Source organism: Nerophis lumbriciformis, linkage group LG16, assembly GCF_033978685.3.
Source record: "Nerophis lumbriciformis linkage group LG16, RoL_Nlum_v2.1, whole genome shotgun sequence".
Classification (NCBI taxonomy): domain Eukaryota; kingdom Metazoa; phylum Chordata; class Actinopteri; order Syngnathiformes; family Syngnathidae; genus Nerophis; species Nerophis lumbriciformis.
The window spans coordinates 17,790,359-17,817,098 of NC_084563.2; the positions used below are offsets into that span (position 1 = coordinate 17,790,359).

The 26,740-nt window shown below is 39.4% G+C and overlaps 1 protein-coding gene across 6 annotated transcripts in view; it reads right to left on the bottom strand.

Moving 5' to 3' along the window:
* Positions 1–26,740, bottom strand: part of enox2 (ecto-NOX disulfide-thiol exchanger 2) — a 501,745-nt gene that overhangs the window by 105,986 nt on the left and 369,019 nt on the right. For all 6 annotated transcript variants that reach the window (XM_072914886.1, XM_061976730.1, XM_061976729.1 and 3 more), the window contains one exon: positions 6,807–7,013. In XM_072914886.1, coding sequence (XP_072770987.1) covers positions 6,807–7,013 — 207 coding nt within the window. The remainder of the gene's footprint in view (positions 1–6,806; positions 7,014–26,740) is intronic.

Here is a 26,740-nt window from a genome sequence, read left to right on the forward strand (position 1 = left end):
TTTATTATAAGAAAATGGAAGAATTTGGGAACAACAGCAACTCAGCCACCAAGTGGTAGGCCACGTAAACTGACAGAGAACTGAAGCGCATAGTGCAAAGAGGTGGCCCACTTTCTGCAAAGTCAGTTGCTGCAGAGCTCCAAACTTCATGTGACCTTCCAATTAGCCCACGTACAGTACGCAGAGAGCTTCCTGGAATGGGTTTCCATGGCTGAGCAGCTGCATCTAAGCCATACATCACCAAGTCCAATGCAAAGCGTGGGATGCAGTGGTGTAAAGCAGTGGAGACGTCTTCTCTGGAGTGATGAGTCACGCTTTTCCATCTGGCAATCTGATGGACGAGTCTGGGTTTGGAGGTTGCCAGGAGAACGCTACATTTCGGACTGCATTGTGCCGAGTGTGAAATTTGGTGGAGGAGGAATTATGGTGTGGGGTTGTTTTTCAGGAGTTGGGCTTGGCCCCTTAGTTCCAGTGAAAGAAACAGTAAATGCTCCAGGATACCAAAACATTTTGGACAATTCCATGCTCCCAACCTTGTGGGAACAGTTTGGAGCGGGCCCCTTCCTCTTCCAACATGACTGTGCGCCAGTGCACAAAGCAAGGTCCATAAAGACATGGATGACAGAGTCTGGTGTGGATGAACTTGACTGGCCTGCACAGAGTCCTGACCTGAACACCTTTGGGATGAATTAGTACAGATACTGAGAGCCAGGCCTTCTCGACTATTATCAGTGTGACCTCACCAAGGCGCTTTTGGAAGAATGGTGGAAAATTCCTATAAACACACTCTGCAACCTTGTGGACAGCCTTCCCAGAAGAGTTGAAGCTGTAATAGCTGCAAAAGGTAGGACCGACATCATATTGAACCCTATGGGTTAGGAATGGGATGGCACTTCAAGTTCATATGTGAGTCAAGGCAGGTGGCCAAATACTTTTGGCAATATAGTGTATATATGTAGTGTAGTGTAGATGGCGTAAAGAATGCAAGCAGGTCAACTTCCTTTCCTCCCTTCACACTTACTTCAACTTACACCCGTGATGACTCGAAGGCGTAAAAATGAAGCAAACCTTTAAAGGACTCGCTGTGTTTTGCCTGCAGTGTAAATGCGTGTGCATGCGTTCCAACCTAAAGCTGCAATGAAGTCAAGTGTGACTCACTGGAGTCAAGAGACAGAGGGGGTGACTGTGGCGTGAGGGGGAGGGAAGGGGCTTATAATGACATGTGGGATTGTGCAAACAGGAAAAGAAATGAGCCAGAGTTCGGGGGTTTTAAACTTGAGTCTGCCCCCTCGTTTGCGCACTGCTGATGCTTTGGGCTCCCAGTCTAGAACCACTTCAATATTTCATGCTAGTGCTGTGTGAGTGAGTGAGTGAGTGAGTGTGTGGGCAAACTACTAGCTAATACATGAAGTGGAGCTGCACATCATCCTGCAAGCACACCGTCAAAATTACATGGCCCCCCGTTTACGCTCCACACCAAGTCGGATTTTTTTGCCCTCAAGTGGCACGGAAAAATCTAAACTGGCAGTCCAAAGTGCTTCAAATCTGATCTTTTGGCATCAGGAGGTAGTCCTGAATCCGATTGGAATCTGATCTTTTCAAATGTGACTTCAGGCTAAACGCAATATATTACACTATATACAAACCCCAAAACCAGTGAAGTTGGCACATTGTGTAAATGGTAAATGAAAACAGAATACAATGATTTGCAAATCCTTTTCAACTTATATTCAATTGAATAGACTGCAAAGACAATATATTTAACGTTCAAACTGGAAAATTTGTTATTTTTTCCATATATTAGCTCATTTGGAATTTGATGCCTGCAACATGTTTCAAAAAAGCTGGCACAAGTGGCAAAAAAGACTGAGAAAGTTGAGGAATGCTCATCAAACACTTATTTGGAACATCCCAAGGGTGAACGGGCTAATTGGGAACAGGTGGGTGCCATGATTGGGTATAAAAGCAGCTTCCATGAAATGCTCAGTCATTCACAAACAAGGATGGGGCGAGGGTCACCGCTTTGTGAACAAATGCCTGAGCAAATTGTTTAAGAACAACATTTCTTAACCAGCTATTGCAAGGAATTTAGGGATTTCAACATCTACGGTCCGTAATATCATCAAAAGGTTCAGAGAATCTGGAGAAATCACTGCATGTAACATTGAATGCCCCTGACCTTGAATCCCTCAGGCGGCACTGCATCAAAAACCGACATCAGTGTGTAAAGGATATCACCACATGGGCTCAGGAACCCCTGTCAGTAACTACAGTTTGTCGCTACATCTGTAAGTGCAAGTTAGGCATGGAATAACCTACAATCGAATATTAAACTTCAAACCCTAGTTACGTTGAATGAGTTTAAAACTTCTGTGAAAGGACTGCAGTCTACCTTGTCTGTATACACATGTGTCATGTGAGCAAGTTTTAATGTTGTAAATGTGATGTTTTATGTATATGTTTACTGTTTTTAATGTAACCTTGCTGCTGCCCTCTTGGCCAGGTCTCCTTTGGAAAAGAGATCAAATGGGATTTTACCTGGTTAAATAAAGGCTAATAATAATAAAACTCTACTATGCAAAACAAAAGCCATTTATCAACAACACCCAGAAACGCCGCCGGCCTAGCTGGGCCCCAGATCATCTAAGATGGACTGATGCAAAGTGGAAAAGTGTTCTGTGGTCTGACGAGTCCACATTTCAAATTGTTTTTGGAAACTGTGGCCGTCGTGTCCTCCGGAACAAAGAGGAAAAGAACCATCCGGATTGTTCTAGACGCAAAGTTGAAAAGCCAGCATCTGTGATGGTATGGGGGTGTATTAGTGCCCAAGACATGGGTAACTTACACATCTGTGAAGGCACCATTAATGTTGAAAGGTACATACAGGTTTTGCAGCAACATAGGTTGCCATCCAAGCAGCGTTATCATGGACGCCCCTGCTTATATCAGCAAGACAATGCCAAGCCACATGTTACAACAGCGTGGCTTCTTGGTAAAAGAGTGCGGGTACTAGACTGGCCTGCCTGTAGTCCAGACCTGTCTCGTATCATGAAGCCTAAAATACCACAACGGAGACCCCGGACTGTTGAACAACTTAAGCTGTACATCAAGCAAGAATGGGAAATAATTCCACCTGAGAAGCTTAAAAAATTGGTCTCCTCAGTTCCTCAGAAAGGCCATGTAACACAGTGGTAAACATTTTTTGCCATGTGTTGCTGCAATTAAATTCTAAGTTAATGATTATTTGCAAAAAAAAAAATTAGTTTCTCAGTTCGAACATTAAATATTTTGTTTTTGCAGTCTATTCAATTGAATATATGTTGAAAAGGATTTGCAAATCATTGTATTCTGTTTTTATTTACGCATTACACAACGTGCCGTACATTATATTACTTTAATTTACTTTCACGTAAAAAAGCACACATTTTTAGGGTGTTGTGGCTTTTATTTTATTTTGTAGTAGTAGCGACTTCCTTTGTTTTCACTTTATCGAAGTGCGCATGCAAGTGACGTCAAGGCCACATTGGCGCACATCGGGGCCACATTGGGGCCTGTGCGTGTTTACACTGGAGTGTAAACAGTCAGCTGGAAAAAATCAGATCAAAAAAAAACTTTGGCCTGCAGTGTAAACCTCGTCAAAGTCACATGGACACACCCGCAGTGATGCAACAAACCTGCTGTTTGGTTGGTTTTCTGAGACTATACAGGCGCCATAATCTTAATGCAAAATGTTCTTTTCATCCCTCAGGCATTGTTGCAGCAGCCAGTTGTTAATCATCCCGACTACCTTGGACCAACTTTTTGATGGATCACACGTAAATAGTTTGGGAAGACAGATGGCGTGGGATACTACAATACCCATGAGCCTCCACTTCCACGGCTACGGCGGGGCAGGTGTGAGTCAGTGTTGCTGCAAATAGGCTGTTGGCGCGTCCCAGCTGGTCATTTACGGTGAAGGAAAGAAAGGCTGGTTGCTCAGTTTAGTAGGCGGAAACACCCAAAGAGTTGGTGGAACTTGTTTGTGAGGAAAAGACCATGTCTGTACTCTTGAAGAAAATAATCCATACATTAAAACTGTCAAATATTATCTATGTGACAAACCCACTCTGTTGTTTTTAAGGATTTGCAGCAAAAACCACACAGATGCTCCATTTGTGACAGCTACATTTTTCTGTTTCTACCCACCGGACAATGATTCTCAATTTCAAAGGAGCAGACTGCTGTTTTTAAAGGCTAAAAACACAAAATGTAAGTCAAAGATCCTCTATAATTAATACGACCACTTTTCTTTTTTGAAGGACCTAGTGCAAAAATGTTTTCGGACTATAAAGCGCACTTAAAAGCCTTTCATTTTCCCTAAAATCGACATCACGCTTTACATATGTATTCATTCTGGTAGTGATTATTCTGGTTGTGGTAAATGGTGTAATGATATATGACCAGTAGATGGCAGTCACACATAAGGGATGCGTGTGGACTGCAGGTTGATGCCTGTTCAATAATCTCCAAGGTTTCTCATAGTCATTCACATTGACATCCCACTGGGTTGTGAGTTTTTCCTTGCCCTTATGTGGGCTCTGAACCTGAGGACGTCGTTGTGGCTTGTGCAGCCCTTTGAGACACTTGTGATTTAGGGCTATATGAATAAACATTGATTGATTGATTGATTGATTGATTGATTGAAGCACCGGTAAGCAAGAAACACCAACACTATTGCTTCATTGAGAATATAGAACAGGAGTGTCCATACTTTTTGACTGTGGGGCCGCATTGGGCTTAAAAAAGTTTGTCCAGGGGCCGAAAGCCGACTGCATGCAAACTAACTAACTTTATATATTACAGATGTATATGTATAAGTATAAGTATATAAAGTATAAGTCGCAACCAGAGCCGGCCCAAGGCATAAGCGTACTAAGCGCTTGCTTAGGGCCCCGCGGCCACCAGGGGGCCCCCAAAAGCAATTAACAAAAAATTATTATTTTTTATTTTTTGCATGTACGAGTCTGACTGATGATTTCTAAATGTTCAAAGATATATTATTGTACAAAAACACAATTTTAGGTCAACATTTTTGCACATTGCTGTTTCAGGTTTTTTGTTACCAAAAATAATAAAGTGAATCAGAATCAGCTTTATTGTCCAGTTATGTTTAACACACATGGAATTTAACTTCAGTAGACTGCGCTCTCTTTGTACAAAGTAAACATTAAATATGAACAATTAACTAAAAATATAAACTAGTAATTAAAGACTAATATGTACAAGACTGATGAGACAAGATGACACTTTTACTGTAAATACAAAGCTTTATCACTTGGACTGTTCAACCCCAGGCCACTCTTGTAGCTGAATGTTTTCTACATTTTAAGATTAGGAACCATATGTGGCACTCTGGACATCATTCGTTCATTCATTGGTATTATTTATGTTCTTAACTGGGCCACCCCCATATCTTTATAAATGACATGTCATTTGTAAAGACATGCCAGGCTGACAATAGGATAATGTAAACAACACTGCCAGAGCCGCAATGAGTTTATAGTAGGTGTGTGAATGATCAATCAATATTATTGGCAGAAATAGAGGGCCCCAAAATCAAATTTTGCTTAGGGCCCCATGGAGGCTTGGGCCGGCACTGGTCGCAACTATGAAAAAAACTGCGACCTATAGTCCGAAAAATACGGTAGGAGTGATCGGTCCAGATGTCGACATTCCCTTCATTTTGAAAAGTATTGAAAAGTATCGATGTACATTTCGGTACCGGTACTAAATTATTGGCATCGGGACAACCCTGATATCTAACAGAACAATTTTAAAGCTATAGCAAAATGTTGGTCAAAGATTGTCTATTGTACATGTGACCAGAGTACTTTTCAGTTTTCAAGGGCCTACTGCAAAAATACTAGTCAAAGATCCTCTATTTTATAGGAGTACTTCACAGTTTTTTTAGGCCTAACCCATACTTGCCAACCTTGAGACCTCCGATTTCGGGAGGTGTGGGGGGGGGGAGTGGGGCGTGGTTGGGGGCGTGGTTAAGAGGGAAGGAGTATATTTACAGCTAGAATTCACCAAGTCAATTATTTTATGTATATATATATATATATATATATATATAAGAAATACTTGACTTTCAGTGAATTCTATCTATAAATATATATTTCTTTTATTATATATATAAAAATAAGAGAAATACTTGAATTTCAGTGTTCATTTATTTACACATATACACACACATAACACTCATCTACTCATTGTTGAGTTAAGGGTTGAATTGTCCATCCTTGTTCTATTCTCTGTCACTATTTTTCGAACCACGCTGAACACCCTCTCTGATGATGCATTGCTGTGTGAAATGCACTAGATGGCAGTATTGTCCTGTTTAAGAGTGTCACAGCATTGCGGTTTACGACAGACGAACTGCTTTACGGTAGAGGAAAACACGTCACTCAGGTCCGCATGGAGCTGGAGGGGGCGTGGCCTCCAGCTCCGCCTGAATTTCGGGAGATTTTCGGGAGAAAATTTGTCACGGGAGGTTTTCGGGAGAGGCGCTGAATTTCAGGAGTCTCCCGGAAAATCCGGGAGGGTTGGCAAGTATGCCCTACCCTGCAAATGTGAGATTGTCAATGTATGACAGGACCACGTTTCTGTCTTGACCAACCGAGTCAAAGATTTTGAGAAGATCTTTGTTCTGCAAAATGTTTGGGAATGTACTCACAGGCCAGCCTGATGTCACTTCCGTGCCGGACTGATTGGGCGTGAGTAAGAACACGCCATGAAAGAACATCAACATCAAAGATTCTACTAACCGGAGAGGAAGAGGGCCTTGTCCACCATGAACTCCTCAGCGAATCGAATGTGGCAGAAGTTCTTCTTGCTCTTGCGGATGGCGGTGATGTCGGTGCACTGTCCGAACACCTCCATGATGAGCTGCTCAGTGGCGTTCTCCGGCAGGCCGCCGACAAACACCGTCTTACAGCCCGGAGGGCGGTCTCTGATGGCCGGAGGTGGAAGGTCTGTTCAAAAGAAGCACGGAAAAGTTGGATAATCCATTCGCCGCAGAACAAACCAATCAATTATTAAGCCGCAGCAAGAACATCATGTGAAGATGAAACTGTTGGGACGTCTTCTTTTGGAAGACACGAGGAAAGGCATTATAACAACATTTACTATTACATGAAGGGAAGGGAGCCGCGGCGCCAATTGAGAGATGTTAAATAATTGAAAACGTGCTTGAAATGCCAACATTTGAATAATGCCTGTTCCATCGGGCTCAATAATAAAAAGGAACGCCTCGGCTCTGTAATACATCAAACTAAGGGAAGGGGGGCCGGAGGGGGGTGTAGCTGACATTGTTACCCTGAACAATAACTAAAACAAAATCACTTGTGGCATTCGAGGAAATTTTCCAAAGAGGTAATAAGAAAAACATGAAATACAAAGAAAAGGTTGCAAAAATGTTTAAAACAGGGGTGTCCATACAACCCTCTATCATCTTCAATTTGGCCAGCGAGACGACAGCACAATTACTATTTCAACAAGCAAAATGTCCGTGTTTGGGTGTTTTCATTTTAAATTTAAATACCCACAAGTGGTATTTTGTCACAATCATGTGGACAGTGAGAGAAACTCAGGTCAGTGACCATGATGTGTGCTTTCTCATCATCACAAACACAGCATTCACGTATTTGACCCAATCCAAACAACCTTTCCTAGTCATGGTGCAGAAAAAAAAAAATCTTTCCAGCACAAAAAGTCAACACACGTGCTCACACATGACACAACCTGCTCACTGAAGTTTGGGAAAAATATTTTTTTAAAAACCATCCCATCACCATAATTTTTTTTTAATTACACCCATTTAAATCCATTGCAAGGCATGATGGGAAAAATGTAAAACGCTCTCTGCACACTTATCCATGTTTTACTTTTAGCTGGTTGATATTTCTCATTGATTACAAAACTTTAAAGAGGTCGTCACAGAAGTAAACAAGGAGTTGAACTTGCACATACTCTTAATATTAAATTATAATAATGATTAATTATATATTCATTATAATATGTAAACACACATATATATAAATATATTCGTATACATATACACACACACATATATATATATATATATATATATATATATATATATATATATATATATATATATACACACACACATACATATACATATATATAACATACATATATACACATATATATACACACAAATGTATATATATATATATATATATACACACGTATATATATATATATATATATATATATATATATATATATATATACATATATACACACATATACATACATACACATATACATATATATAAACATACATATATACACATATATATATATATACATATATATATAAATACATGTATATATGTACACATATATATATATATATGTATAAATATACATATATATGTATAAATATACATATATATATATACGTATATACATATATACACATTTTTATACATATAGTATATATATATATATATACACACATACACAAATATATATATATATATATATATATATATATATATATATATATATATATATATATATATATATATATATATATATATATATATATATATATATATATATATAAAAATATATATATATACAAACACACACACACACACATATATTAGGGATGTCTGATAAGGGTTTTTGCCGATATCCGATATTCCAATATTGACCAAACCCTTAATTACCGATACCGATATCAACCGATACCAATATATACAGTCGTGGAATTAACACATTATTATGCCTAATTTGGACAACCAGGTATGGTGAAGATAAGGTCCTTTTAAAAAAATAAAAAATAAAATAAAATAAGTTAAATAAATTATAAACATTTTCTTGAATAAAACAGAAAGTAAAACAATATAAAAACAGTTACATAGAAACTAGTAATGAATGAAAATGAGTTAAAGGTTAGTACTATTAGTGGACCAGCAGCACGCACAATCATGTGTGCTTACGGACTGTATCCCTTGCAGACTGTATTGATATATATTGATATATAATGTAGGAACCAGAATATTAATAACAGAAAGAAACAACCCTTTTGTGTGAATGAGTGTAAATGGGGGAGGGAGGTTGGGTTAGTGTACTAATTGTAAGTGTATCTTGTGTTTTTTTATGTTGATTTAATAAAAAAAAAAAAAAAAAACAACAAAAAAACGATACCGATAATAAAAAAAACGATGCCGATAATTTCCGATATTACATTCTAAAGCATTTATCGACATCTCTAATATAAATATATATATATATCCACATGTATAAGTATATGTGGTCTCTTTGCATGCAGTCGGCTTTCAGCCAAATGCAGCCCCCAAGTCAAAATGTTGGCACACCCCTGGTTTAAAACACCACCCTTGAAGAAAGTCATTGTCATCAAAAGCCAAAACAAACATGAATAGTGACAGAATGGAGCCTTCTGGTCGATCCTCTCAAGTGTAAGGTCTCCTTGCAAGGCGGCAATCACTTATCCCGAGCAGATAACTTTGTCGGCCCCTAGATCATCCATGAGGAACGTGATTGGAGGAGTCCATAATCAGTGGAGGATGCTTCTTTCAGCGGACAATCTAATCTGTGCCTCGGTCTTTGAATACTTTTAGGACCAACTGGTGTCTTGATTGTAAACGTGAAGTGCACGCTTCAGCATTTGAGGGTGCTGTGGATTTGTTTCTGACGAGTGCCTAAGTACACCACTGACTGTTTCGATGATCTGCTTGTGATTCAGCTCAAATACAGAGGACAAATCTGGTCTTTTTTTTTTAGGGAATGCCTTCCAAACAAACCATGTCCCTGGTGTCCTGAGGTTGAGCATGCAGTTTTGGGAACTGATGTGTGAGTCGGCTACTACTACTTTTGCCATCCCTTTCCAACAAATTAGGCATACTGGTGAGTTTTTGTTACTTTGCGGTGCTTCTTACTCGCGCGGCGCCATCCGTGCATCCTTTTCTCCTCCAAACATATTGCTGGGTATTGTAGCCAAACAGCTCAATTTGTGTTTCATCTGACCCCAGAACTTTCCTCCAGATGGTCTTATCTTTGTCCAGATGGCTCCATTCTGTCACTATTCATGTTTGTTTTGGCTTTTGATGACAATGACTTTGTGATGTCAGATGAAACAAAAATTGAGCTGTTTGGCCACATTACCCAGCAATATGTTTGGAGGAGAAAAGGTGAGGCCTTTAATCCCAGGAACACCAATTCCTACCGTCAAGCATGGTGATGGTGGTATTATGCTCTGGGCCTGTTTTGCTGCCAATGGAACTGGTGCTTTACAGAGAGTAAATGGGACAATGAAAAAGGAAGATTACCTCCAAATTCTTCAGTACAACCTAAAATCGTCAGCCCGGAGGTTGGGCCTTGGGCGCAGTTGGGTGTTCCAACAGGACAATGACCCCAAACACACGTCAAAAGTGGTAAAGGAATGGCTAAATCAGGCTAAAATGAAGGTTTTAGAACGGCCTTCCCAAAGTCCTGACTTAAACGTGTGGACAATGCTGAAGAAACAAGTCCATGTCAGAAAACCACCAAATTTAGCTGAACTGCACCAATTTTGTCAAGAGAAGTGGTCAAAATTTCAAGCAGAAGCTTGTGGATGGCTACCAAAAGCACCTTATTGCAGTGAAACCCATAATAAATTCATAAAAGAACCAAATTTCATGAATATTTTTTGTGACCAACAAGTATGTGCTCCAATAACTCTATCACAAAAAAACAAGAGTCGTAAAAATTATTGGAAACTCAAGACAGCCATGACATTATGTTCTTTACACGTGTATGTAAACTTTTGGCCACAACTGTGTATATATATATATATATATATATATATATATATATATATATATACATATATATATATATATATATATATACATACAGTCGTGGTTTAAAAGTTTACATTTCTACAACTCATATTTACATACATGTATATATATATACTGACACATACATATATAGATATATATAGCCTATACATATATATGTGTACATATTATATTAATATGATAGATACAGCACCCCCCGCCACCCCAAAAAATGGACAAGCGGTAGAAAATGGATGGATACATAATTAATATAATTGGATATTAAGAGTATAAATATCAGCAGCGTAAATGCGCCAAACATGGAAACTTCTGTTTCTGGTAAGTGTGAAGAGTGTTCTGCCTTTTTTCCCATCATGCCTTGTAATGGATTCAAATGGGTGTATTTTTTATCTTTTTGGGTTAATAGACATTTTTTATAATATCCTAAGTTCAGTGACCATGTCTGATGACATTTTGAGTTGGTTAGATGTATTTTTGTTTTGCACCCTGACTAGGGAAGCTTGTTTGCATTAGGCTGTATAAGTAAATGCTGCACTTGATTCTACTTAGAGCATAATTTAAACGACAAAAAGCAGCATCAAAGTTGTCATACTTGTAAAATGTATGCGATCTCCCCGCCGGCAAGATTCCCTATTAGTCTCAGGAAATCTCGCAGGCCAAATTGAAGAAGTCGGCGGGCCGTGGTTTGGACTCCCCCTGGTATAGAGGGTGTACATCAAGGGTGTCAAACTAATTTTAGATGGGGGGCCACATAGAGAAAAACCTAGTCCGAAGTGGGCCGGACTGGTAAAATCACGGCACCATAACTTAAAAATAAAGACTACTTCAGATTGTTTTCTTTGTTTAAAAATAGAACAAGCACATTCTGAAAATGTAAAAATCATAATGTTGCTGTTTTTCTACACTTACATGTTGCGGTTTATAGTATTCTACCTTTATTTGTCGTTATTTATACTTTCTGAATAAATTATGTGATAATGTTCATCAGTCAACCCATTGGTGTTAATTTTCAATCTATCAAGATAAAAAAATTATATAAAAAAACAAATTACACGATGTTTTTTATGTAGTTTGATTGTTTTCCTCGACTGATGTACTAACATCATGTGGTTTATTTAATTTTTTTTACTTATGTAGCATAATCTACAAAGATACAAATAATTGCTAATGTGACATCTAGTGGACACGTTTAGAACAGCTGTTTCTTTCATTCAAAAATGTTGTCTCATTTTTATACATAGCAAACTCATCAAACCCGCGAACGGGGCGGTATGGCTCGGTTGGGGAGAGTGGCCGTGCCAGCGACTTGAGAGTTCCAGGTTCGATCCCCACTTCCGCCATCCTAGTCACTGCCGCTGTGTCCTTGGGCAAGACACTTTACTCACCTGCTCCCAGTGCCACCACCACTAGTTTAAATGTAACTTAGATATTGGGTTTCACTATGTAAAAGCGCTTTGAGTCCCTAGAGAAAAACGCTATATAAATATAATTCACTTCACTTCACATCCGGCCCACGGGCCTTACGTTTGACACCCCTGGTGTACATAGAGTGCATGAGTACCACTGATAGTCACACACACTAGGTGTGGTGAAATTACTCTCTGCATTTGACCCATCCCCTTGTTCCACTCCCTGGGAGGTGAGGGGAGCAGTGAGCAGCAGCTGTGGCCGCGCTCGGGAATCATTTTGGTGATTTGACCCCCAATTCCAACCCTTGATGCGGAGTGCCAAGCAGGGAGGTATTTTTATAGTCTTTGGTATGACTCGGCCGGGGTTTGAACTCACGACATACCAATCTCAGGGCGGACACTCTAACCACAAGGTCACTAATGGTATACACAGTCAGTTTTTTGCTGCCCTCAGTGTCCTCTTGGATAAAAGCCTCCAAAAGTAAGTCGAAGAGACCCTCATTCTCGCTTCCATTGTCGTCTGCTAGTGTGCCTCGTTTTTGATGACGCCTTCAATGCACTGGTTTTAGTCGTTTCCTGCGCCCTGTTAAGACTTTCCGACAAATTCATCACCTGACATTTCTGTTAGTTTGACAAATGGCTGTTGGACTATTAAGGCCAATACGGAGGCGGCCCTGGGGGCCAAGGGGAGGGCGTTGGAGTCAGGAAAGGATATCTGGAAGTCAGACGTAAGGAGCTAAACGCTCACAGACGGTAAGGTTATTCACAGCCAGGAGATGGAGGACGAAAATTAATCTCAGACGGGAGTTGGCGGGGGGCGGGGGGATGAGTAGCTAAAGGTCAGTCAGAGGGGACGCCGCAAGAGGTGCTAAGACCTGTGTGTGCAGCTAAGTGTGGGGGGCATCTGATGGGAAGCATATGCAGTACCGTTACAGGAACCACAATGCGTCCCTCGGGATATTAACTCAACACCTGAATGCAGTTAGTTTGATCGCTGGCGTCTGCAGGATTACCCCACGGAGCAAGCCATCGCCGGATCTTCACCCAACAAACGAACACGGAGACGCTGTCGACATTCTTCACATCGCACTACAATTGGTGCGCTGCGCTCCTTTTATGTCCACATTTTATTTCCCACCACTTAATTTTGTCTTTGCAAAACAACTCTCAAGGCAGCGTGCATAAGCTATAATTACACACCTCCTTCCTGCCGTCTTCCTGTGTGCTCCTCCGACACTTCGCTCGCAGCCAAATCTCGTCATCAAGCTGATTGGCTGCCCGGCAGATGAGAAAATAACAGCGGGCTGTGAAGGTGGCGTCTATCTTACTCCGCACACTGACTAGTATGGAGGGTCCATGTCCCAATAATCACGTTCTCCAGACACACAGGTTCCTGCTCACACTCCTCAAACGGGATTTTTATTTTTATAATTTTCCCAAAGTTCAGTGAGCACGTGTGTTGACTTTTTGTGCTGGTTGAATTTTTTTTTCTGCCCCATGACTAGGAAAGGTTGTTTGGATTGGGTCATATAAGTGCATGCTGTGATTGTGGTGATGAGAAAGCACACATCATGGTCACTGACCTAAGTATCTCTCACTTTCCACATGATTGTGACAAAATACCACCTGTCAGACCTGTGGGTATTTAAATTTAATGTGAAAACACCCAACACGGACATTTTGCTTGTTGAAATAGAAATTGTGCCGTCGTCTCGCGGGCCAAATTGAAGATGACAGAGGGTTGCATTTGGTCGTTGTTTGGACACACCTGATTTAAACATTTTTACAACCCTTTCTTTGGGGGGGAACACAAATGTACCCAATAAACATAAATAAATATGTTAATTGGGTAAATACTGTATTTTGCTCAGCATTGTTAGTAGGGGTGTGGGAAAAAAATCGATTCGAATTCAAATCGCTATTCTCACGTTGTGCGATTCAGTATCGATTCTCATTTTTTTTAAATCAATTTTTTTTTCTTTTTTAAATTTAAAAAAATATATATATATTTTATAAAACATTTTTTAATTTTTAATTTTTTTGTTTAAATTAAAAAAAAAAAAAGAAATTAAATTTTTAAAACCTTTTTTTTTTTTTTTTAAATTAATCAATCCAACAAAACAATACACAGCAATACTTTAACAATGCAATCCAATTCCAAAACCGGCCCAGCAACACTCCGAACAGCAATAAACAGAGCAATTGAGAGGAGACACAAACACGACACAGAAAAAAACAAAAGTAGTGAAACAAAAATGAATATTATCAACAACAGTATCAATATTAGTTACAATTTCAACATAGCAGTGATTAAAAATCCCTCATTGACATTATCATTAGACATTTATGAAAATAAAAAAAAATAAAAAAGAACAATAGTGTCACAGTGGCTTACACTTGCATCGCATCTCATAAGCTTGACAACACACAAATATTTTCACAAAGGTAAAATAAGTCATATTTTTGGTTCATTTAATAGTTAAAACAAATTTACATTATTGCAATCAGTTGATAAAACATTGTCCTTTACCATTATAAAAGCTTTTTACAAAAATGTACTACTCTGCTTGCATGTCAGCAGACTGGGGTAGATCTTGCTGAAATGCTATGTATTGAATGAATAGAGAATCGTTTTGAATCGGAAAAATATTGTTTTTGAATCGAGAATCGCGTTGAATCGAAAAAAATGATCGATTTATAATCGAATCGTGACCCAAAGAATCGATATTGAAGCGAATCGTGGGACACCCAGAGATTCGGGTTAGTATCATTTAGTTCTACACCATTGCTGTGTCAAGCCAAAACAAGCACGTTGTTTTTTTTATTATAGCCGATTTAAAATAACATGACTGTCACGACAGGGTTTTCACAGCTTACTGCGGGGTTCGTTCTCCCGAAATGCAGACGGACCACTCCGGACAAAGCGTGCAGGTAGGAACATGATTTATTCCTCAAAATATCAAAGGACCATATTTTTCCGAGTATAAGTCGCACCGGAGTATAAAAAAGGAAAAAAACATATATAAGTCGCACTGGAGCCCGGCCAAACTATGAAAAAAACTGCGACTTATAGTCCGAAAAATACGATAGTACAAAAAATGGAAAACGAGTCGCACTTGAAGCTAAAGCTAACACTTAGCAGAGACTATGGACAAGGAATACTCACGAAACTGTGGCATGAAACAAACAAATCTTACGTAGACAAGGCATGAAGCAAACAATGATGCCAGCCGGCAAAGGCAGGCTTAAATAATGTCTCTGATTAGTGCTCGGGAAGCAGGTGAGCGGGTGAACACTAATCAGAGACTGGTGGAAATAATAAGTAACCATGGTAACTAAAACAAACAAGGGTGCACAAAAACAGGAACTAATGCAGTCCAAAACTAACAGAACATAACAAAACATGATCATGACAATTAGGTTGTGGTCAAAAGTTTACATACACTTGTAAAGAACATAATGTCATGGCTGTCTTGAGTTTCCAATAATTTGAGAGTAAATGGGACAATGAAAAAGGAGGATTACCTCCAAATTCTTCAGGACAACCTAAAATCCTCAGCCCGGAGGTTGGGTCTTGGGCGCAGTTGGGTGTTCCTAGTAAGCAAGTATTTTATTTATAAAGCGCTTTTCACAGATAAAATCACAAAGCACTGTACAAAACATAGTAACAACAATTGAATTTAAAACAGGGGAAACATCATAAAAAGGATACAAAGTGGATTAAAAATTATAGTTAAAATGAGCATTAACTAAAAGCTATACTAAACAGAGAAGTTTTCAAATGTTTCTTAAAAGTTTCAACACAGTCAAGATCACGAAGAGACTGGTGCAAATTGTTCCAGAGTCGTGTTTTAAAACGAGTTTTCGGGATATTTAGAAGACCCTGGCCTGAAGACCGCAGGCTGCGTCCTGAAGAGTAGGGGTATAACACGAAAGTGATGTACTGAGGGGCTCCACCATGCAACGCACGGAATGTCAGGACTAACATTTTAAACTCAATGCGGAATTTGACGGAAGCCAATGAAGACTGGATACAACGGGGGTGATACGGGCTGTTCTGGGTGCACCGGTCAAAAGTCTGGCAGACACATTTTGTACAGTCTGTACAATAACCCCAAATATACGTCAAAAGTGGTAAAGCAATGGCTAAATCAGGCTAGAATTAAGGTTTTAGAATGGCCTTCCCAAAGTCCTGACTTACACGTGTGGACAATGCTGAAGAAACAAGTCCATGTCAGAAAACCAACAAATTTAGCTGAACTGCACCAATTTTTTCAAGAAGAATGGTCAAAAATTCAAGCAGAAGCTTGTGGATGGCTACCAAAAGCGCCTTATTGCAGTGAAACTTGCCAAGGGACATGTAAGCAAATATTAACATTGCTGTATGTATACTTTTGACCCAGCAGATTTGCTCACATTTTCAGTAGACCCATAATAAATTCAGAAAAGAACCAAAACTTCATGAATGTTTTTTGTGACCAACAAGTATGTGCTCCAATCACTCTATCACAAAAAAATAAGAGTTGTAGAAATGATTGGAAACTCAAGACAGCCATGACATTATGTTCTTTACACGTGTATGTCAACTTTTGACCACGACTGTAAGTACTTATTTGAATTCATTGTTTCAAACCTACCAGTAACATTGAACAAAAAATGCTTCTAAATATATATTTTGGGGAAATTAAATAAATAATAAAAACATGATAAAATGTAATCAAATATATAAATGAAAAAAAGGAAAAAAGAAAATACATTAAATTCAAATACATTTTTTGGGGGGGTGGAATGTAATTTATTACCAGGGACTTTGTAAGAATATTAGTGAATGTCTTTTACCAATTATTATTTTGTAATTATTGATTAATGTAAATTGGAAATACAATTATGCAAGTACCGTATTTTTCGGACTATAAGTCGCAGTTTTTTTCATAGTTTGGCCGGGCTCCAGTGCAACTTATATATGTTTTTTTCCTTCTTTATTATGCATTTTATACTTATACTCCGGTGCGACTTATACTCCGAAAAATACGGTATACAATTTAAACATTTTTCAAATACAATTTAAATTCTATATTGACAAGAAAAAAACCATAGTTTCCTTCTTTGATAATGTATTTTACAAATGGTTTTCTTTAAATATATTTACATTTTTGATACACTATATTGCCAAAAGTATTCGGCCACCTGCCTTGACTCACATATGAACTTGAAGTGCCATCCCATTCCTAACCCACAGGGTTCAATATAATAATAATAATAATAATAATAATAATGGATTAGATTTTATATAGCGCTTTTCTATTATTAGATACTCAAAGCGCTCACAGAGAAGTGAGAACCCATCATTCATTCACACCTGGTGGTGGTAAGCTACATTTGTAGCTACAGCCGCCCTGGGGTAGACTGACGGAAGTGAGGCTGCCAATTTGCGCCTACGGCCCCTCCGACCACCACCTATCATTCATTCATCATTCATTCACCAGTGTGAGCAAGGGTGAAGTGTCCTGCCCAAGGACACAACGGCAGCGATTTGGATGTCAAGGAGCGAATCTGAAACCCTCAGGTTTCTGGCACGGCCGCTCGACCCACTACGCCATGCCGCCCACAATATGATGTGGGTCCACCTTTTGCAGCTATTACAGCTTCAACTCTTCTGGGAAGGCTGTCCACAAGGTTGCGGAGTGTGTTTATAGGAATTTTCCACCATTCTTCCAAAAGCGCATTGGTGAGGTCGAGAAGGCCTGGCTCTCAGTCTCCGTTCTAATTCATCCCAAATGTGTTCAGGTCAGGACTCTGTGCGGGCCAGTCAAGTTCATCCACACCAGACTCTGTCATCCATGTCTTTATGGACCTTGCTTTGTGCACTGGTGCACAGTCATGTTGGAAGAGGAAGGGGCCCGCTCTAAACTCTTCCCACAAGGTTGGGAGCATGGAATTATCCTAAATATTTTGGTTTCCTGGAGCATTCAAAGTTCCTTTCACTGGAACTAAGGGGCCAAGCCCAATTCCTGAAAAACAACCCCACACCATAATTCCTCCTCCACCAAATTTCACACTGGGCACAATGCAGTCCGAAATGTACCGTTCTCCTGGCAACAGTTGACTCCCGACAGTTGACTTTGGAATATTTAGGAGCGAGGACATTTTTCATGACTGGATTTGTTGCACAGGTGGCATCCTATGACAGTTCCATGCTGGAAATCACTGAGAGCGGCCCATTCTTTCACAAATGTTTGTAGAAACAGTCTCCATGCCTAAGTGCTTGATTTTATACACCTGTGCCAAGTGATTAGGACACCTGATTCTGATCATTGGGATGGGTCTATATATATATTTTTTTATCACACTTCACATTTTCCACATGTTCATTATTAATTCAACGGTACTTTTTTTTTATGTCCATTATTATCCATCCAGAGTTTCTGGGTGCAAACCAGGACACTTTGTTACGTTCCAACCAGCTCTTCAAATGTTAAAGAGCTGCTGCCGTTCACTCGCTGCCGGTGTCCTTAAATGAACTCAAAGGCCATGGAAGCGACCCCGAATCATGAGCTCTCGGGGGCGGAGAAAGCAAAAAAAAAAAAAAAACAGGAAACGGGTTCGACTTACAAGAAAAGGTCAGCGGGTTCGACGGAACTTCGGGTGCTGCGGTGTGCGTTTTGATGCAAGAAGATAAAAAATAATAAAAAATCAAACAACTCACCCACAAAAGTCGGGCCAAAACCACATACTGCTTGGTCTACTATCTATATAGGATTATATTTGCATATTCATGAGGGGCTACATTTGCAAGAAGTCATTTAAATTCAAGGATAAAGACGCATACCCTTGAAATTAAAGCTGGTAATAAAAAAAGAAAAAAAAAAGCATGTTATCTGTCGTTGCCAAGGTGACCCCAGATCACCTACATGCCTCTCTGGGATGCTCGTACAGATTCTTTACTGCGAGAGCTGACATTTTAGGACATGATATCAAGATTTATTTTTTAGACACAGTATTTTTTGAAAAGGACATTCAGTAAATTGCACATCTTAACTATTGGGGGAGCACTTTCACCAGTCAGTTATTGTGCAGAAATATGGGGAAACAACTACAAATATGCGCTTCATTCACTAACGGTGCTACAAAAAAGATCAATTAGAATAATACATAATGTTGGATATAGAGAACAAACAAACCCTTTATTTAGTACATCACAAATATTGAAATTCAACGATTTGGTGCATTTGCAAACAGCTAAAATGATGTATAAAGCAAACTATAACCTGCTAGCCAAGAATGTGCAACAATTCTTCTCAACAAAAGAGGAAAAATATGAGGAAAATCTAAATTAAAACATTTGTATGAGCGTACAACACTTAAGACCTTTAGTATGTTAGTATTAGGGTTGTACGGTATACCGGTATTAGTATAGTACCGCGATACTAATGAATCATATTTGGTCCTATATCGCCTCTAAAAAGTACCAGTCCCACACCCCCCCGGCGTCGTCAACGCGTGTCATTGTTGGTTTTACGAGCATGTTCGGCAGCGCACAATCACAGAGTACTTACAAGCAGACATAGTGTGTAGACAGAAAAGGGAGAACGGATGCATTTTGGCTTAAAAACTAACGATAAAGGTGATGTTATAACACTGAAACACCCTCAGGAAGAGGTGCTTTAATACATGGCTTGTTAGCTAGCGGCTAAAGTCCAGCCCCAGTCTGCAGTGTTGTAGCTACTTCTAAATCACTAATCCTCGTCTCCATGGCGACAAATAAATTAAGTTTCTTACAAGTATCATCCCTGCAGGACGAGGAATAGCTAAACATGCTTCACTACACACCGTAGCTCACCGGCGTCAAAATGTAAACAAACGCCATTGGTGGATCTACACCCGACATCCACTGTAATGATACCAAGTACAGGAGCGTATCTAGTCGAAACTACTATGATTACATCGATATTTTTTAGCATCACAAAATCTTTTTTCATTATGTTTATAAAGTCAGGAAATACGTCCCTGGACACATGAGGACTTTGAATATGACCAATGAATGATCCTGTAACGATTTGGTATCGGATTGATACCTACATTTGTGGTATCATCCAAAACTAATGTAAAGTATCAAACAACAGAAGAATAAGTGATTATTATATTTTCACAGAAGTGTAGATTGAACATGTTAAAAGAGAAAGTAAGGAGATATTAACAGTAAATGAACAAGTAGATTAATAATTCATTTTCTACCACTTGTCCTTAATAATGTTGACAAAATAATAGAATGATAAATGACACAATATGTTACTGCATATGTCAGCAGCTAAATCAGGAGTCTTTATTCGTTTACTAAGTACTAAAAGACAAGTTGTCTTGTATGTTCACTATTTTATTTAAGAACAAACTTGCAATAAGAAACATATGTTTAATTTACCCTAAGATTTTTTGTTAAAATAAAACCAATAATGCCATTGTTTTGTGGTCCACTTTATTTAGAAAAGTACCGAAAAGTATTGAAATACCGTATTTCCTTGAATTAGCGCCGGGGCGGTAATTAATTTAAAACCTCTTCTCACTCCGGCGCTTACCAAAGGCATGCGGTAAATTTAGGCCTGCGCTTATAAATTTGAGTGTGATGTAAGGATACCATCATGAAAAACACATTTAATAAAAAAAACGTTATTATGGTCTTACTTTTACTTATAAATGAAGTCCATGCACCGCTCCTTCTGAACAAAAGCATCGATAACTTGTTTATAGAAGTCTTCCTTATCTTTCTTCAGTTTTAAAAGTCTCTCTGTCTCGATGGAGATCTTCCTTTAATTATTACCTCCTGCTTCGATTGAAAGTCCAGTTTAGAAAACTGTTGTTGTCACTTCTTCTGCAGCCGAGTAGTCGCAAGAATGATTCCTGGGATCACTAGCGCCCTCTACCACCATGAGGCGGGAGTCATTTAATGACTCATATTTGACACACGCAGCTATAATAATAAAACCTTTTTACTGTTCTTTTTAGCATATTCAATAGCTTGGACCTTAAATCCTACTGAATAGCTCTTTATCTTCTTCCCTTTGTGAGATTTTAAATTATTGAAATTAGCCTCCTCCATTTTGGAAAATTATGCCTTGAAAGGTGAAGTGTCACTTGTGACGTGACGAGTTTGACCGGGCGGTAAAACGAGGCATATGCTAATTATTCTGCAAAACGAGTTTGACCCGGCGGTAAAACGAGACATGCGCTAATTATTTTGCTAAACAAGTTTGACCCGGCAGTAATTCTAAGCATGCGCTAATTATTTTGCGAAACGAGTTTGACCCGGCGGTAAAACGAGGCATGCGGATAATATATACCCGGCGGCAATTCAAGGAAATACGGTACATTTTGGAACCGGTACCAAAATATTGGTATTGGGACAACACTACTTCTAACTTATATCTGTCAGTAGACTCGCTATGGAAGCGCTAAAAACTACAAAAAAAGACGACGGAGAGAAGACGCTGTCGAAGTGGAGGCACGTAAATAAGAGCGCCCACAAAGCGGCGCTTCCTGAAGTGACTGTCAGAAAGCGGCTTGAAGATGATCTGTAAAACATCATCTATGCAACATTTTGACAAACAACCGCCATTACATGTTATGTAGACCACAAGATAGTGTTTAAAGGGGAACATTATCACCAGACCTATGTAAGCGTCAATATATACCTTGATGTTGCAGAAAAAAGACCATATTTTTTTTTTACCGATTTCCGAACTCTAAATGGGTGAATTTTGGCGAATTAAACGCCTTTCTAATATTCACTCTCGGAGCGATGACGTCACAACGTGGCGTCACATCGGGAAGCAATCCGCCATTTTCTCAAACACCGAGTCAAATCAGCTCTGTTATTTTCCGTTTTTTCGACTGTTTTCCGTACCTTGGAGACATCATGCCTCGTCGGTGTGTTGTCGGAGGGTGTAACAACACGAACAGGGATGGAATCAAGTTGCACCAGTGGCCCAAAGATGCGAAAGTGGCAAGAAATTGGACGTTTGTTCCGCACACTTTACCGACGAAAGCTATGCTACGACAGAGATGGCAAGAATGTGTGGATATCCTGCGACACTCAAAGCAGATGCATTTCCAACGATAAAGTCAAAGAAATCTGCCGCCAGACCCCCATTGAATCTGCCGGAGTGTGTGAGCAATTCAGGGACAAAGGCCCTCGGTAGCACGGCAAGCAATGGCGGCAGTTTGTTCCCGCAGACGAGCGAACTAAACCCCCTATCGACCCTAGCTTCCCTGGCCTGCTGACATCAACTCCAAAACTGGACAGATCAGTTTTCAAGAAAAGAGCGCGGATGAGGGTATGTCTACAGAATATATTAATTGATGAAAATTGGGCTGTCTGCACTCTCAAAGTGCATGTTGTTGCCAAATGTATTTCATATGCTGTAAACCTAGTTCATAGTTGTTAGTTTCCTTTAATGCCAAACAAACATACCAATCGTTGGTTAGAAGGCGATCGCCGAATTCGTCCTCGCTTTCTCCCGTGTCGCTGGCTGTCCTGTCATTTTCGTTGGTTTCGCTTGCATACGGTTCAAACCGATATGGCTCAATAGCTTCAGTTTCTTCTTCAATTTCGTTTTCGCTACCTGCCTCCACACTACAACCATCCGTTTCAATACATTCGTAATCTGTTGAATCGCTTAAGCCGCTGAAATCCGAGTCTGAATCCGAGCTAATGTCGCTATAGCTTGCTGTTCTTTCCGCCATGTTTGTTTGTGTTGGCTTCACTATGTGACGTCACAGGAAAATGGACGGGTGTTTATAACGATGGTTAAAATCAGGCACTTTGAAGCTTTTTTTAGGGATATTGCGTGATGAGTAAAATTTTGAAAAGAACTTCGAAAAATATAATAAGCCACTGGGAACTGATTTATAATGGTTTTAACAATTCTGAAATTGTGATAATGTTCCCCTTTAAATGAACAAAAATATCAAAATATGACCCATTTAATGCGCCTTATAATCGGAAAAACACCGTACATAGTTATATACGGTACCCATCCCTAATTATATTACACTCCTCTACATCATAGTACACATTACTTTATTACATAATACTACATTACCCTATTGACTGTATTAGGCTATACACTATACCTGTAGTAGCACTTTCCTGGTGTTTGGTTCAAAGGCTGCTAAACTATCAACGTGTCACAGTCCACAAGTCGGAAAAATACCGTATATAACTATAAAAACAAGTGTAAATTATTGGTAGGGTTGTTATATTTTTTGTCCTAAAATCCTCCAATTGGGAGCTCTGCTAACCACACCTTTAATGGATTTGTAATTTTAAAAATAGTCGAGGCATGAATTTTAATCTAAAACAATAGCTAATGTTTATGTTGTAAATATGTTTTCTTAACAGCGGTTTACGTTGCAAACTCTTAAATTGTAGGTGTGACGCATCCTGCAGGCACTAAGGACTGATGCAATGCTGCTGCCAGAGCGCATTTGACAAGAATAAAACCATCCAAGACGGCTCCAGAGCCAAATTTACAGGCAGGCGCCGGCGAGTAAGTCATCTTTTTTGAGGAAAATCAAACCTATCGTCTGTTCCTTCAGATGTCTGCTTCGTTTCGGGATGGCTGGGAGATTAAGCGCTTTATGCGGCATATTGCAGGAGCCAAACAGATCTTGACGGCGAGACAGGAGCCGAGGAGGAGAGCGGAAGGGAAAATGGAATAATCATAATCTCGGTGATAAATAAAAGCACCGGCAGGTCAGAAATAGACTCAGGCTTCATTCTTCCGATTCGTAAAAAGAAATGTTCTAGAAGTTCACGCTGGAGGCATTAGAGGATTGTTTCCTCAAAAAAGGATCAGCTTAACAAGATGTGAGCGGCCAACAGGTGAGTCTGGACTGAAGTCTGCACACGACGCTGCCAAGTACCGTATTTTTCGGACGATAAGTCGCAGTTTTTTTCATAGTTTGGCCGGGGGTGCGACTTATACTCAGGAGCGACTTATGTGTGAAATTATTAACACATTACCGTAAAATATCAAATAATATTATTTATCTCATTCACGTAAGAGACTAGACGTATAAGATTTCATGGGATTTAGCGATTAGGAGTGACAGATTGTTTGGTAAACGTATAGCATGTTCTATATGTTATAGTTATTTGAATGACTCTTACCATAATATGTTACGTTAACATACCAGGCACGTTCTCAGTTGGTTATTTATGCCTCATATAACGTTCACTTATTCAGCCTGTTGTTCACTATTCTTTATTTATTAGGGACCGCCATGTCCCTTTGGGACAGAGGACTCTATTGTAATTGTAAGGTTTTATTATTATTATTCCGCCGCCTCTTTGAGCTGTAATTTGACCCCCTTAACATGCTTTAAAACTCACCATATTTGACACACACATCAGGACTGGCGAAAATTGCCATCTAATAAAAAACCAAACCCCAAAATTGCACCCCCTAGGAAAAAACACAGACAAAACTGCTTGTAACTTCCGTTAGGAATGTTGTAGAGACATGATTTAGACCTACATTTCATACACTGACATCCTTCAGCAAAAATCAACAGGAAGTTGGCAATTACCCCTTCAAAACAAAAGTTTTGTAAAAACAGTCACTTTTGCCTCTTTGAGCTGTAATTTGACCCCCTTAACATGCTTCAAAACTCACCAAACTAGACACACACATCAGGACTGGCAAAAATTGAGATCTAATAAAAACCCAACCCCAAAACTCAAAATTGCGCTCTAGCGCCCCCTAGGAAAAAACACAGACAAAACTGCTTGTAACTTCCGTTAGGAATGTTGTAGAGACATGAAACAAAAACCTCTATGTAGGTCTGATTTAGACCTACATTTCATACACTGACATCCTTAAGCAAAAATCAACAAGAAGTTGGCAATTCCCCCTTCAAAACAAAAGTTTTGTAAAAACAGTCACTTTTGCCTCTTTGAGCTGTAATTTGACCCCCTTAACATGCTTCAAAACTCACCAAACTAGACACACACTAGGACTGGCAAAAATTGAGATCTAATAAAAACCCAACCCCAAAACTCAAAATTGCGCTCTAGCGCCCCCTAGGAAAAAACACAGACAAAACTGCTTGTAACTTCCGTTAGGAATGTTGTAGAGACATGAAACAAAAACCTCTATGTAGGTCTGATTTAGACCTACATTTCATACATTGACATCCTTCAGCAAAAATCAACAGGAAGTTGGCAATTCCCCCTTCAAAACAAAAGTTTTGTAAAAACAGTCACTTTTGCCTCTTTGAGCTGTAATTTGACCCCCTTAATATGCTTCAAAACTCACCAAACTAGACACACACATCAGGACTGGCAAAAATTGCGATCAACCCCAAAACTCAAAATTGCGCTCTAGCACCCCTTAGGAAGAAAACACAGACACAACTGCTCCTAGGAAGAAAACTCAGACCAAACTGCTTGTAACTTCCAGTAGGAATGTCGTAGAGACATGAAACAAAAACCTCTATGTAGGTCTGACTTACACTGACATCCTTCAGCAAAAATCAACAGGAAGTTGGCAATTCCCCCTTCAAAACAAAAGTTTTGTAAAAACAGTCACTTTTGCCTCTTTGAACTGTAATTTGACCCCCTTAACATGCTTCAAAACTCACCAAACTAGACACACACATAAGGACTGGGAAAAATTGTGATCAACCCCAAAACTCAAAATTGCGCTCTAGCACCCCTTAGGAAGAAAACACAGACACAACTGCTCCTAGGAAGAAAACTCAGACAAAACTGCTTGTAACTTCCAGTAAGAATGTCGTAGAGACATGAAACAAAAACCTCTATGTAGGTCTGACTTACACTGACATCCTTCAGCAAAAATCAACAGGAAGTTGGCAATTCCCCCTTCAAAACAAAAGTTTTGTAAAAACCGGTCACCGTTTTTCAACATTATCTCCTCTGAGCGCGTTTGTCGTGTCGGCTTCAAACTCATTTTGACCAAAGAACCACCGTTACATGTTATGTAGACCAGTGTTTTTCAACCACTGTGCCGCGGCACAATAGTGTGCCGTGAGAGATTATCAAATTTCACCTAATTGGGTTAGAAATATTTTTTGCAAACCAGTAATTATAGTCTGCAAACTATGTGTTGTTGAGTGTCTGGTGCTGTCTAGAGCTTGGCGGAGTAACCGTGTAATACTCTTCCATATCAGTAGGTAGCAGCCGGTAGCTAATTGCTTTGTAGATGTCGGGAACAGCGGGAGGTAGGGTGCAGGTAAAAAAGTGTCTAATGCTTAAACCAAAAATAAACAAAAGGTGAGTACTCTTAAGAAAAGGCATTGGAGCTTAGGGAAGGGTATGCAGAACGAAACGAAGACTGAACTGGCTACAGGGTAAACAAAAACAGAATGCTGGACGACAGCAAAGACTTACTGTGGAGCAAAGACGGCGTCCACAATGTACATCCAAACATGACATGA